This window comes from Copidosoma floridanum, unplaced genomic scaffold (genome assembly GCF_036245765.1).
Source record: "Copidosoma floridanum isolate Cflo_tuat_1 unplaced genomic scaffold, Cflo_Japanese_pri ptg000021l, whole genome shotgun sequence".
Taxonomy (NCBI): domain Eukaryota; kingdom Metazoa; phylum Arthropoda; class Insecta; order Hymenoptera; family Encyrtidae; genus Copidosoma; species Copidosoma floridanum.
In genome coordinates, this window is record NW_028321898.1 from 22,946,981 (window position 1) to 22,962,565 (window position 15,585).

A 15,585-nucleotide genomic window follows, 5' to 3' on the forward strand; every position below is an offset into this window, starting at 1 on the left:
TTTCAACAATAACTTCTGGCCCACTTCTTCAAATAGAAACTCGCACACAGTCAAAGCCTCCCCTCGTACACCCACACCCACCAAGAGAATAAAGAGCAACTCTCTTTCATAACTTCGGCCCCGAGCGCCCCTTTTTTTTCCTCCACCCTTTCGCAGAAAGAAAATATCCAACTCCCTCCCCCACGTACATATATATATATACGCGCACGTGGTACAATATTCCTCCCCCGCGTAATTGAAAATTAACGACGGTCGAAAGTCTTTCCTTTCAACAGCTCGGGAAAAAATTCCCCATCCCTTCTTCCCACGGTGTAATGTATAACGGACCTCTTTGAGTGCAGCGTAGTCCCGGAGCTTTTAATTTAATTTTCCCATCCGAATCGTAATTATCCGAGTTAACTCTCGGGCTCCCGGGATGTTAACAAGGGAGCTCTCGCTCGAGGACCCCAAAGGTAATTTTTTTTTTTTTTTTTTTTTTTTTTTTTTTCACCTTATTTTTCACCCGCGCATTGTTATGCTGTGGTAACCTGATCAGCGTGCATTGCACAACAATGATAAACGCTTCTTGTTTTTTTTTTTTTTTTAAATTAATTAAGCCGTTATCATCGGTTCTAAAATGCAAGCTCGCAGCTGATGAAACATATCTGCAAGTAAAGGGGCGTATTATTCTCACGCGCTTGGTAAATTGGAGTTGCTTTTTTAAGCATAGCACCTCGACGGGCTCGCATGGTGTTATTATCCTGAAAGCCATGGGGTTTATTGTGTGAAGCTTTGCCGGACCGACTGTGCTGATGGTGAGAACATAATGGGTATATACCTATCATAGTTTGTGAAGTAATTTTTGATGCATAGCAATTTTATTGGACAGTGAATGAGCATTGAAAAAAAATCAGACTTGTCGATCTAGTTATTTGCTGTTTCGTTGCTAAAAGAAATAAGTAGCAAGGATATCGAAACACGAGCTTTATTTAATAAAGGAATTCGCTACTTCAAAGTTAAAGGTGTACAATTAAGGAAACGGTGAAAATATTTTACTTTGAATTTAATGGTGTGAAAAAGATAGTGCCGAAGAGTCAAACACAACATAATATTCTGTGTTTTTAGTGGAACTCATATTTCATGTGATGCAACGTTATCTTTAAAGAGGACTATCAAAAAACAATATATCGCTAATGTATCGAGACTAATGTATCGACAATACTAATGTATCGAGAATCATTAAAAAACGCTACGAAAATCGGGTAGAACAACGTGCACGTCAATTTATCACCGAAAATCATAATTTTTTTACTGAGTCACATACACATTCTTACATTTATTGTTGAAGCTTCACAATTTTTTCAGTGGTACACTTACAATTTCAAATAATTAGCACTCACTGGAGCTGATACCAAACATTTCGACTGGAATGATTATAATGGATGAAAAAAAAACTCTCGTTTCCACAGTAGAATCGTACCTATGATACTTTGATGGTGGTAATTGATCGGTATTTCCAAAAAATATCTATCGAATTAATCCTTCCCAACTCTATACACCATAGAAAACACGCGCCCTAAACGATAATCGATCCTCACTCCCCCCTCCCCCCATTTACGTGTGAAACTCAACCAATAAAAGGAGTAGCGTTATGAACACCATTCAGCTGGCGAGCACTTTTACGGCCGAGAATCGATTACCACCCCGTAGTATACACGTCAACGATTGCGTTCAAAGCGCTAGTCGAGCTTCTCATTTACTTACTCGCTTATCGTACGTGTATATATATATATATATATATATGCTCACTGCACATGTACAGCACTGTACTGTGGGTCCACTCGCGTTTACCATACACACACAAATAATGACACACCTCCATACGTATACGGCACCGCAACATCAAACGTACCCCCGCAATGCGCGATTCTCGCGTATACGTAACGTGTAAACTTTATTTTCAGCTCAGCGGTATTGGCTTTTTCCAGGCCGTTCACTCGTGAAATGCAATTGGCCAAAAGAGCGCAAAGGGGTGTAGTTTTCGACGATCACTGCGTTCAACTTTTTTCAAATTTTTTTGTGGCTTGAGAAAAACAAGCCAGTTTTTGCTGCGAGTTTTTTTTTCAGCCCCAAAGGCCGTGGGTTTCTTGGTGGCGGATCTGTACATTGGGCGTTACAAAGGGGTGGAATTGTTCTACGGCAGATGTAAAAGTTGGTGAAAATTAAGGATAGAAAAAAAAAAAAAAAAAAAACGACACCGAATAGTCCATATACGCGTCGATGAAGAGTCCCGGGGGATAAAGGTCCATTATCTTCATTATTATTCATCTAAATGACAAAAGCAGAGGGTGAATAGAGAGAGACAGAGTAGTTGTCGATTGGGTGCAGTCAATCGTCGCGGGCGTCAATTAAAGGCAAGCTCAAACGTCGGTTCGCGTTCCCCTGCCAAATGGGCTCATAAATACAACAGCGTTGGACGGGCATGTGTGCATATATATATAGGTGCACCGCGTTTGCATAAGTCACGCGAGCGCCGCGTAAATTGAATGGTATCGGCGTATGTATGCGAGGAAGTGGGGGAGTAAGGATCGAAGACGAGGTATACCTACCCACGTGTTTTCCAGCGAGAGCTGGAGGCTAAATGACCGCTCGTGCTGTGATTTCATTTGTTCTCCCTCTGTGTTTTGGTTACGGGATTTATATCTTTTTTTTTCCATGAGGTAAAAGCGTTTGCTTTATAAATGCCGTTTTTATCGTGATTTCGTGTTTTATGTCGTAAAAAAATTTGCAAGTTCAAACGTTAGAGATTTTTGATTCTCCTCGACACGCTGGAACTTGACAACTAACACTATTCTACTGTTTTTTATGTAGTTTTCAATTAAAACATGGGTAATCCATTTATTTACTTGAAACTCTGTTTTTCATATCGCGTGTCCTTTTATGAAATCCTTAAAATAAAATTCAGCGCTAATCAACTTATTGTAATGTTGTACATTTATCACTTTAGTTATATTGTCATAAAGTATTCATACTATTGAAAAAGACATGTTGTGTCTGATCTTATCTCTATTTGTGAATTTTTTCTTTAAAAAATTGAGCCTTTTTTGTACATAAGAATCAATGATCAGTGTATTTAACTAAATTGTTTTTTGATGGATTATTTACATTTATCTTCTGTGAACAGGATCTTCATTTCCTATTTTATAAAAGATACGCCATTTACAAAAAACTCTGAAGTATAATCGAGTCAAACTCCCCATGGTAATAATAGTTATAAGGGCAATCCAACGCAAGATTTTCCAATAACATTAGAAATGGTGGACATTTCTTTTTAAAATTTTCCTTATACGCTTCCCTTGAATTTTCATCCATGCCAACTTCTCTAAACCGTAATATAGTTCATAAATGTTCAGATCGTATATAGACATGAAAATTCGCGTATGAGTCCATGCATCCTTCGTGTTTTCGAAAAAAAAAAAAAAAAAAAAAAAAAAAATACCAATACCTTCTATAACCGTAGAGCCGCAAATCCGCTGCCACTCCAAGTTATTTACATCGTCTTTTATGTCAAGTAAACTTTCCTGTAAAATATTAAAAAAGTAATGGATGCCACTTAACGAAATCTCCAGCGCTTATTTCACGCAGCTCTTCTCGAGTAATAACACCCGCCCCTCCGCCACCTCATTTATATCTTACACTCCCATGAATCCTTTTCCCTACTCATCCACTCTCTCGTTTCGCTTCTGCTCTCCCATAAAGTTCAACTCAGCATTCCTGCAGGTACGTCCTTTTGTAGTCAGCGAATTCCCTCTTCCATTAGCTTCGAAATTCTTCGCGAATCTCCCGCTGAAATTCCACCCGAAGAACTTCAAGATCCTTGACTTTGGTAATGCTCCATCGCACCGAGTGAACGGTTGCTTTTTACAGAGTTCGCTACTGCAGTAATAGTAATAAGTGGTGTTTTTTTGGGGTTTGACGGAGTTACTTTATCAAGGTATACTGTGTTTCAAAACGCCACTTTAAAGTTTGGAAATTGAGAATTCCTTTTTGCTACGGGGTGTTCATTCAATTTCCCGTTTGGCACGTAAAATCGTCAAAATACTCGTCATTGAGCAAATGCGGGTTCGTCATTTGACGATACATGTCATAAAATCAGTTTGTCAAAATGCTCGTCCATTGTTATCTTTGAAAGGCGTCGTTACGATCTGTCAAACCTCATTTACGTTTAAAACAAAAAGTCGCTCGAATTCTCCTTTTTGCATAAACGTCAAACATTTAAAACAATTTTACAAGAGACCATTTCTTCTCGGTACGTACTGGTAAATTTGTCAAATTCTTAAAGATACGCAAAAAATCAGTTTAAGGGTATCCAATGATTGTTTGTAAAAAAAGCTTGCTAGTGGGAGCTTTTGCATCTCTCCTTTCAAAAAACTTTCTTGTCCTGTGAAACGCAATACTGTTAGCAGTGTCTACAAGGTTCTCCATTCGTTTGACTTGAATTTCTTGAAAAAAAAAAAAAAAAAAAAAAAAAAAAAAAAAAAAAAAAAAAAAAAAAAAAAAAAAAAAAAATGGAAAATCGTACAAAAAGTTATGATTCAAAAATTAATGTTATGATAACAAAACTCAACAACCTGACGTAACATTAATTATGAATACAACGCCATGGCAGCAAAATGTCGGAGGAACAATACAAGTTTGACAAAGCTTCTCCCACTTTTTCTCGTTTCCTTTGTACAAGCAGGATATCGGGGGTTAGAGCTCTTGCCTATAGTGATCAACGTCCTCATTAAACACCGAATACTCACCGAAAGTATCCTAATTACACGTTAAAATTTCGTTTATCATAACTAGTACCCTCATCGCTCTGTCACAATTGACTAATGCGTAAATACTTTCGAAGTAACTAATTAACTGAAGAAGAATCTTCAATGATAGGAACGAGGCCAATATTTTTCGGGAATAATTTCAATTCCTTCATCAAACACACCTCTCTTGCAGTTTTGCTAAATTTGTGTAATTTTACTCTTTTTTAACCTGAAGCATGTCAGCTATATTTAAACAATTTTGTTTTTATTTTTATAATAGAAATCAGCTTATTTGAAGCAAAGCATCAATTATTCTTTTGAATAAGTCAGACACATGATATTTCATGGACATATTTTGTTTTATTGACAATACATGCTTAAAGTAACATTGTCCAGGCTGATATAAAATTGCACGCAATCGGTATAGTTTTTTACGAAAACGAAAAAAAAAAAAAAGAATGTTCCTAACACGTTTACCAATTTTTGCACGACATGACAAGGTGTTCGTGATTACAGACGGTGTTGGATTGATCCCATGCTGTTCCTGGGCCACAATTCATGCTTTGTTTTGCCGAACCACCGACGCACACGTAATACTTATGGCAGTCCTTAGGATCGGGAAGGAAAGATCCCAATTCCTTGCATTCTTCATTCGAGTTTTGCTGGGAGTCCGAATTCGTAGAAATTTGCGTTTGTGGTTCAGTTTGGTGCATCTCAGGTGGTACAGCCGAATGTTCTAATTTTAATAACCGATTAGACGACAATTTTTTTACAGCGTACAAGGTAGTTTACGGGCTATAGAAGAATATCTACTAAGTCTAATGACGGACCCGAATGATCTTGTTCATCAGTGTAAAATGGATCTTCAGTTACTGGAGGAGGATTTCGAGGGTCTGACTGATCGAACTGGTTAGAGTTATCCGAATACCTTGTTAGAGAAGGATTCCCTTGATCTTGTGGATAATCTCGTGGGTTTGGCATATTAAATGGTCCTAGTTCATGAGGGTACGGTGTGGTTTCTGTTTGTGGATGATTATTCACGAAATCGGATAGCGGATTTAATTGACCTCGCTGATACGGATTATTAGGAAAAAATATTTGGTCTGGGGACAGCGTCGTCATAGGGTTTGGAGTCACGTGTATTAAACCTGACGTATGTCCTGGCTGTCCCATAAGGTTTGATGGAAAAGGATTCTGGGTGTTAGACAATACATGCGGAGGGTATCCCTCTGCAAATCCAGAACATTCTGGAACTAAATTTTCGTTTTTACACGTTTGCAGTCTCGGATCGTAAGCTGATCCAATGCAGCAAGTATAGTCGTATCTTTGCAAACATAAGTCTACTTTAACACAGGTGTAGAATTTATGACAACTATTGGGGTTGGCAAATCGTCCCTCATTCAGACAACCTTGGGAGTTTTCACAGATTGGACCTGAACAATCGTAGTTTTGTTGATGTTGTTGTTGTTGTATTGGTCCGTAATTATTGGGATGCCCATTAGTAAAGTCTTGAAAAAAAGGAAAAAAATTTAATTACTTTTATTTCGTAGCTAAAAAAAAAAATTAAAAATTAGAATACAAAATAGATTTTGTTGTAAAAGTTAATGACTAACGTATTACAGCCAACTTAGAGTAAAAGTTTATATCATATTTTTCCCCTACACTCCTGGCAAAGAAAATCTACTTGAATTTTGTTTCAAAATGCCACATATCAACAAAAAATCACATCTATGTATCCATCCTCATGAATTTCCATTTACAGAAAGAATTTTTGTACAGGTGTGGCGTTTTGGAACTACATCCATCCCAAACGGACATAATTTTATTCGATTAATTAAAAATACTACTAATCGACGTAACATAAAAATTTAGTTAATAATTGCAGACGTATGCTTTCATAAAATATTCATAACGATATCTGTTTTTCACTGAAAAAAAAAAAAAAACATCCAGAGTTTTTCTGCAAATCAAAAGGCCAACATTGATGTAATTTCGGACCCTCCTCTAACTCTTTCCAAAGAAGAATAAATTAATGATACATAACCACTGGCACCATTGATTTGGATGCTCCTGAGGATCAGGGAGCGAAATCGTTCTATCGATTGTTACACTTGGTAGCTTACCTGGGTTTTCTGGCATGTTGAAATGGACCGGATCGTTAGGATAATGGTTGGCCATGGAGTTCCAAGATTGGAGGAAAGGTTTCTCCAAGGACCCAATAGGATGGCCCAGATGCACACTGGGTAGTACAAACGAGTTATCCGAGCTGCCCAACGGAGTTCTGCGTTCACATGAAGGAACATGAAGACATTCCGACACGGTATTTTCGGGACTACATACTTTCAGCTTCGGGTTCCAAGCAGAACCGTGACAGCAAGTGTGATCGGATCTTTGCAGGCACAAGCCTTTGTACGTGCAATTGAAATACTTGTGGCAATCGTCTTCGTTCGGGAATACTCCCTCTCCGATGCAGCTTGGGGAACTTTCGCAGTTTTTGTAGTGTTTTGGGTGATCAGGTTGATTGTTGTAATGATGAGGTGAGTTGTCATAGCGGTCTGGACAGAAACGGAAAAAAATCATATTTCCACTAGAATTTGACTTTACCATAATAAGTACGTAGAAAAAGTGGCAACAGTCCTTATTTTGTCTAGATCTCAATCACATACGGGCAACATTCCAAGTTATCTCTATACGTTTTTGTGTTTTAATCCATAAGTCAATATTCATCGTTATTGTTTAGTATTCCAGTCATTTAATTAAATTTTCTTTGTAACCATACAAGATTACTATCGATTCTGCGATGCATTTTATTGGGGGGTCGTGCAAAGTATCCTGTGTTTATTTTTTTTTTTTTTCTGTTTAAAATTACTTATAAATCTATTTAAATAAATACTCACAACATTCAACTGTTTGTAACAGAGTAATAGCCCCTAGGGTGCAGATAAAGGACAGTGCTTTGAACATGGTGCCAGAGTTTACTGTAGTTCCTGGTAAATGAAAATCGAAAAATAAAAACATTATCATTTGCCGTATTGGAATGAAAAAAAAAAAAAAAAGAATTCGTTTATAGAAGATGATTGGGTTATAGTGTTATGAGTTCATGTCTTTGTTGAATATATAAATTTTCTAAAAATGGAGAAAAATGTTGATGATACGAACGTATTATTTATTTGTTTGCCTAGATTTTTTTAATGTGCTTTTCAAAAATAATCTCGTCAAATATAATTTTACAGCTTAACTTATCAATTTAATATTGTATTTAATTTAGAATAGTACAAACTTTCGATCCTACAAAGTTAAAAATTAAATTTATATGCTGACCTATGGTTCTTCCCTTTCGTAAATCCCCTTTATTGTACTTCCAAATCCAAGTTATTTATAATTCATAAATTCACAACTTTGAATGATTTAATCTCTTATAAAAATATTTACTTCTTGAAATACTTTATTAAAAGTAAATATAAAAACAGTCCCAACAAATTTTAATATTTACCTGGTCAACTTCCAATAATCTTCGCGAACAAACTATTTTGCTTAAATTTTGCAACTATATAATCAAACAATTTTTTACTGGCTAAAATTTTATTTACCACGAATTCAATTTTACGTTCAAAATACATGTCTAAACCATTACGCAGGTTAATATTTTCCTACTCGTTTAGTGATCATAAAATGTTTATGTTTGTCATGTGACGATAATATTATACTGCTATTTTATCGTTGGATTTGATACGAACGTTAAATTTTTCTTGTAGTATGTAATCAATTTTGAAATTGCGCAACAAAAAAGTAAATTTTTTAATTCTTAGAATTAGTTGGTAAACAATATATGTTATTTTATGTTTTTAATATTTTAGCTACTTGTCACAGCAGCTATATTTTTTTCTTAAATTCCTGTGTTGGACGTTAACTGTAGAATTGGAGATTATTGAGCACTAAAAGTGCCTTATTGCCGAAAATAAATTTTGTGAAAAAATTCATACCACTTTTTTATCATACACGTGTATATTCACAATAACTAAGTGTACACACACACCCACTCTCTCAAAAATTATTAATTTTTTTAACGTGAGTTTATTAATTTTTTAACATAAAAATCAAATAAATATTCAACCTTACATTTTACGACCTTTTAGAGTATTTTTTTGAAAAAAAAATCGTGTAGATAAATATTTAGTTCCTCGTGCGTATTGAAATGTAAAAACTTATCTCGTTTTCCTCGAATATTTAACAAAAATGTTGTAGAACGACGTTTTAATACTCGTTGCACGTGGCAGCATAAAACTTAACTCTATTTATTTCGAAAAATTCCAACAAGTATGTACGTGTACAACTTTTTATGCAAATGTTTAAAATAATTTCAAGAACTCATAGATTCATAACAAAACTTTCTTTTGAAGTTAGTTGTGAATCAGAAAAAATATTTATACTTAATCGATAAAATCAAAGAGAATTTATTAATTTGACTGCCTTGCCTTGCTAAACCTGACGGTCCTAGTACTATAGATGGACCTAGCATTCAGCAAAACACTCAACAAGCTAGTCATATTGAATTTTTTGAGTAACCCAACTTTTACTGATAAAAATATCTTTAAACAATTGAAAAATGAAAAAAAAGCATGAAGAATAGCATAAATGATTCAAAATGTATCATCCATTTACTATACAGAAAAGAATAAGTATCGTTACACATTCTACATTTACAACTAAGGAAACCAAAACAAGTCAAAATTACTTTTGTACGTTTTTGCAACGCAACGAAGCAACCACAACATCTAGTTGGTTTGGCTCGTTTCTGGGACGTTGCGGAAACCTTTACTTTACCACCAAAAGCGGTCCTTTTTTACGTTTTTTACGACTTTCAGGGCAACGTTTCAAAGTTTCAATATCCACGTTTTTACAACTTTTCAGAAACGATGTATGCTTACTGGGTAATTTTGTTTCATGCATATGTTTTGTTGTTAATAACCTTGGCTTTAGTTGAAGTAGCCAGTCCAAAAATGGAGCTTTTACAGAAGTGTCTGAAATTATAGGAATCACTTTGTAATATTGCCGTATAAATGATTGATTAAAACTTTCCAAAGATTGAACGTATAATTTTATATACATCAAAATTTAACCATCTTCATTAAAAAAACCTCAACAGGTATTATATTCACCAACCAACCCTATCAGCAATCATTAAATTACTATTAAAAGATCGATATTCATACATCCATCTGACGAGACTATCTGATGCTTGGCCCAAGGCTGCATTTTCAATTTCATCCAAATGCTTGCTCAAAAAAAAAAAAAAAAAAAAATACACAATAAGTTCTAATATTATTGATCTTACTTTAAATTATAAATGCAATATTGTATAGTTAATGGCAAGGAGTCAGTTTTAATGGAATGAAAATGGAAACGATTTAGTTTTTCAAGAGTATCGTACTTGAGGTTTCAACGAGTACTTAGTATCGACTTCATCACGCGAGATGGTAGGTAATAGCAATTTGCTTATTTGCAAAAAAGATTTGCAGAAAAACATCACTATTTCTTTTGAATAAGTTAAACAAATCATATTTTATTTGAATATTTTATTTTATTGACAATATATTTTGTTGTTTTCGTGGTCACCCAGTCACCCGATTTGGCATGTTCAGACATTTTATTTATTTTTGCACGACATGACAAGGAGTTCGTGATTACAGACGGTGTTGGATTGATCCCATGCTGTTCCTGGGCCACAATTCATGCTTTGTTTTGCCGAACCACCGACGCACACGTAATACTTATGGCAGTCCTTAGGATCGGGAAGGAAAGATCCTAATTCCTTGCATTCTTCATTCGAGTTTTGCTGGGAGTCCGAATTCGTAGAAATTTGCGTTTGTGGTTCAGTTTGGTGCATCTCGGGTGGTACAGCCGAATGTTCTAATTTCAATAACCGATTAGACGACAATTTTTTACAGCGTACGAGGTAATTTACGGGCTATTTGGCTATGGAAAAATATTTACTGAGTCTAATGACAGACCTGATTTCATTGATGGGTCCCATTGATCTTTTTCATCAGTGTACATTGAGTCTTGAGGTTCTGGAGGAGGATATCGTGAGTCTGACAGGTCGTTTGATTGATCGAACTGATGAGAGTTATATAAACCCTGTAATTGTTGAGTTGGTCCGTATTTATCGGAATAGCCGTAGGGTGAGTCTTAAAGAAGAAGAAAGACATAAATTTATTTTATTTCATAACTGAAAAATTTAATGGAAATTATCAGATAAGAACAAAAAAAAATTTACGGAAAAATAATTATGCCTGTTACAAGGTTCAAAAAGTGGGTGAAACTTAATTAAAGAAATATTTGGGACAAATTTCCAAGGGTATTTATTATGCCTAGGAAAATTGTTTTAGGATGTAATATTAAACCATACTAATTTTCTCACAAGGTAATTTACGGGCTATTTGGCTATGGAAAAATATTTACTGAGTCTAATGACAGACCTGATTTCATTGATGGGTCCCATTGATCTTTTTCATCAGTGTACATTGAGTCTTGAGGTTCTGGAGGAGGATATCGTGGGTCTGACAGGTCGTTTGATTGATCGAACTGATGAGAGTTATATAAACCCTGTAATTGTTGAGTTGGTCCGTAATTATCGGAATAGTCGTAGGGTGAGTCTTAAAGAAAAAGAAAGACACAAATTTATTTTATTTCATACCTGTAAAATTTAATGGAATTTATTAGATAAGAATAAAAAAATAAAATTTACGGCAAAATAATTATACCTCTTACCAGGTTGAAAAAATGGGTGAAACTTAATTAAAGAAATATTTGGGACAAATTTCCTAGGGTATTTATTATGCCTAGGAACATTGTTTTAAGATCATGTGGGCAATTCAAAACAAAAATGATTTCCTGCAATTTCTCTGTAAAATTAACAGTAATATATAGTAATTCTTACCTTAACGTTAAGAAGTTCTAAGTTTTTCAAAATGTATTTTATGGAGTTTATGCAAAGTATGCTAGATCCTGTGTTTATTTTTTTTTTTTTCTGTTTAAAATTACTTATAAATCTATTTAAATAAATACTCACAACATTCAACTGTTTGTAACAGAGTAATAGCCCCTAGGGTGCAGATAAAGTTAAGTGCTTTGAACATGATGCCAGAGTTTACTGTAGTTCCTGGTAAATGAAAATCGAAAAATAAAAACATTATCATTTGCCGTATTGGAATAAAAAAATTTAAAAAAAGAAAGTGTTTGTAGAAGACTAGTGGTAATTCAAAATTTCCAATCGTGTAGAGTTGCAAATAAATTTATATGGTAACTTGCGATTCTTACCTCTCGAAAGTTTCCTTTTTTTTTTTGCTTCCAAATACTAGTTATTTAGAATATATAACCGCACTACAATAAGTGATTCTATTTCTTTTAAGAATTTCACTTTTTAAAATCTTATTTTTAAAGTAAATACAAAGAGTCTTAGCAAGTTTATATATTTACTTGATCGATTCCGTTAATTTTCGAGAACAAACTATTTTGCTTAAATTTTGCAACTATATAGTCAAAAAACTTTTTACTGGCTAAAATTTTATTTACCACGAATTCAATTTTACGTTCAAAATACATGTTTGAACCATTACGCAGGTTAATATTTTCCTACTTGTTTAGTGATCATAAAATGTTTATGTTTGTCATCTATTTTAAAAATGTTACTTCTTCAATATTTATTTTAGAAATAATATGTGCTATGTTTTTTATATTTTTAATTGGTACTTTAACAGGACCACGTTTCAATGAAACAATTTCACAATTTTAATCAGATTACGTAAATAAAATCTAAAAAAAACATTAAAGCAGATTTGAACATTTTCTTAAATTCTTATATCGCATAATGGAATAATTACAAGTATACAGTTTAAAGAAAGAGATTATCAAGCACTAAAAGTTCCGTACTTTTAAAAACAAATTTTGCAAAATAATTCACAACACTTTTTTGAGCATACACTTTTCCGATTTTATTTTTTATTTTTAAAAAACTCGTATAGCATTTACACTTTTCCTATCCGATTAATTAATACCAATTGTGATATTTCATATGATTTATCAATGGTAGAAACTATTTATACTACGTATTCGTAAGATTGCCAATATATCAAAAATTAAAATAATGAATTGAATAATTAAACACATTTCCCTTCCATAAATTTTTATTCCCAGAATTGAAGCACCAAGTTATTTTCAAATAAAGTTAATTTTCAGAGATAATACGCCAAATCTTTCTATGGAAGCTTGATTAAAAAATTTTTTTATTTATACGATAGTTCTTGTTAACAGAAAAAATATCATAAGTAAATTATGCTTTATTTGTACTATTTATTTAATTGAAAAATAATATAAATCATTTCTTAGTACGAGCGTACAAGCGAGAAAAATCAATCAAAACCTTACAAAAAGCCGACGCGCAGTCAATTAAGGGCAATTTAATTTTTTCAGAAACAGGCTTTTAATAAAGTGAGGCTTTATGATCGATAGTCAACTGCGATTGATCCGATTATCAAGAAAATAATTATCTGCTGACTCTTTATTTAAGGCTCCTGCCATACCTTAAACGATCATATCTAGCTCACATCCTATACAGATAAGTACTTACTTAGTTTAAATGTATATATTTATAAGTATGCATACGTGATTATAGTGATATAAAAATATAGTTATATTAAACTAAAAAATTTTAAACAATTTATAAAAAATAGTAAGAATATTTTAAAGATTTTTTTCTTTTTAAACCTCGTCATTTTATCTCTATAAAGTATGACAAAGTATCTATGTACATAATTAATCACACTATATGTTCAATTTGGAGCACATAGTCGAAGAGATTCCTAATTTTTTTGTGCAGTAAGTGTAAGTATGTACATGTATACTTTTTCACTTTTTGGTTGATGAGTGGTTCAAATCTAAAATTTGTAGTGTTCTCCAAAAATCAAGAAATAAATACGTCATCAACGCATGAGTTAAACAGATTTATGCAATTTCATCTTTATTTTAATATAACGTCATTTCGTTCAAATGCTTATTGAAATGGAAAAACTTATCTCGTTTTCCTCGAATATTTTACAAAAAAGTTGTTGAACGATGTTTTAATACTTCTTACAAGTGCAACATAAAACTTAACTATTTTTATTTCGAAAAATTCCAACGAGTTTGTACGTGTACAACTTTTTATGTATGTAATATAAGGATATGAAATTTTTAAGTTTTACGTTTCAACATACAAAGTAATAGGCGAATCGCATAAGAAACAGACGTAATAATCGATTCTAAAATAAACGCACGACGGATTTTTTTTACTAGTATATTATTTTATCTGAATTCGAAAATGTTTCCTCTGGTACCTGTAATTTAAAAATTTCGTGGAACATTTTAGTATTATTTTACGTGAATTATCAATAATTACAATGAAAATTATTAATTACGCTGTAAACCATACAATGTTGAGAATCACTCAACCACGTCAACTACTTACGAAGAATTTGTGATATACACATTTAAATTAAACTTATTCTATGAAGAATTATTATTTAAAAACTCACATTTTAATGTGTTACCAATATAATTACAACACAAGAATTCACCTGCATGTACCTATAATCTCTACCATCAGAGCATGAATATGTGTTCGCGTAGCATACGCCTGGAAGTAAAAAAAAAAAGAAAAAAAAAATAATCACGTGTTCATTTCTTTAAATTCATTACGTGTTTGCATAAGTAAACCCTCATTAATCCACAAGCAAAAATTTTAACCATCATTAAAAAAAATCCTTGTTTGTTTTTGTTTCAATGCAATTGTTTCAGGAAATTTTTTTTTTTTTTTTTTTTTTCATCCACCAACTAACCCTGTCGACAATATTGATAGTGTAGGTATGCTCAAAATTTTAAAGGCTTCAGTCTGAAATCAAGAAATTACTTGAGGATTTTCTCAAGCATGTCTATACACTTAAGGTACCACTTATTGGTGTTACTAATACCACGCACCTTAAGCTAGAATATAGTGTCCATCTATAAAAAATAAATTGCAAAACCATAATCGATTACACTGTCAAGGTCTCCTTAAAAATGAGCTCAAAAACCCTTGCATCAAAACAAATTCGTACATCAAAACGCGATTCCTTCTACTGCAGAGAGTCTCTCTTTTTTATTCACCTTCGACTCGCTCAAGTACCGTCAACTGTATAAGTACACGTATGAAAACCCAGAGCCATTACACACCTGAGACATATGTACATGTGTATAGCTCAGAGTCTCTTGGCTTGCATCTTTTATTTTCCTGACTCTTGAGTTTCTCATTTTCACCTCGAAGCGGCACTCGATCCTCGTCCTTTTTTTTCACCCCTTCGTCGTCGTCGTTGCCGCAAGTTATGGCAAGAAAGGCTTAACTGCGGGCACTTATATACGCGAGCTCGCACGGCGATTTGGTGATTTACACCGAGTCGCGAACAACTGTGTGTATGTGGGTAGGTACGAGGCAGTGAAAAAAACGACCGAATTTTCCGAGAGCGACGCGCGGAAACTCGTTCCGCCAACCTGATTTATAAGAGCCGGAGCTGCTACCTCCGTCACACCACCGCTGCACTACGTAAATGTATGCGTGTGCACCCGAGCTTCTTTATTTTTGCCTCTTGGCTGTCTTTCCCGAGAATTTCACGTGTAGCTTAGGCTTTCGAAGGGTGGTACTTTTTTTTTCTTTTTTTTCTTTTTTTTTTTTTTTTTTTTTTTTTTCTTGCGGTGGTATGCACACCTGAACTTCAAGCAGAGAAAAAAC

At 33.8% G+C, this 15,585-nt stretch overlaps 2 protein-coding genes across 2 annotated transcripts in view; one reads left to right on the plus strand and one right to left on the minus strand.

The window, feature by feature from the left end:
• The window catches only part of LOC106638851 (uncharacterized), a 153,079-nt gene that overhangs the window by 19,355 nt on the left and 118,139 nt on the right, over positions 1-15,585 (plus strand). The window lies entirely within an intron of this gene.
• Positions 10,379-12,295, minus strand: LOC106638900 (uncharacterized). The gene is made up of 5 exons (XM_089594597.1): positions 12,105-12,295; positions 11,857-11,946; positions 11,264-11,440; positions 10,796-10,972; positions 10,379-10,694 (listed from the first exon to the last, which is right to left on the minus strand). Exons 2-5 carry the CDS (start codon positions 11,921-11,923, stop codon positions 10,432-10,434), a joined length of 684 nt encoding a protein of 227 aa, XP_089450723.1. The 5' UTR covers positions 11,924-11,946; positions 12,105-12,295; the 3' UTR covers positions 10,379-10,431.

Coding starts and splice junctions, on each gene's coding strand:
- LOC106638900 (XM_089594597.1), bottom strand. CDS start 11,923: ATGTTCAAAGCACTTAACTTTATCTGCACCCTAGGGGCTATTACTCTG. Junction 10,973..11,263: donor GGACCCATCAATGAAATCAG/GTCTGTCATTAG, acceptor TTCTTCTTTAAG/ACTCACCCTACGGCTATTCC. Junction 10,695..10,795: donor GGACCCATCAATGAAATCAG/GTCTGTCATTAG, acceptor TATTGAAATTAG/AACATTCGGCTGTACCACCC.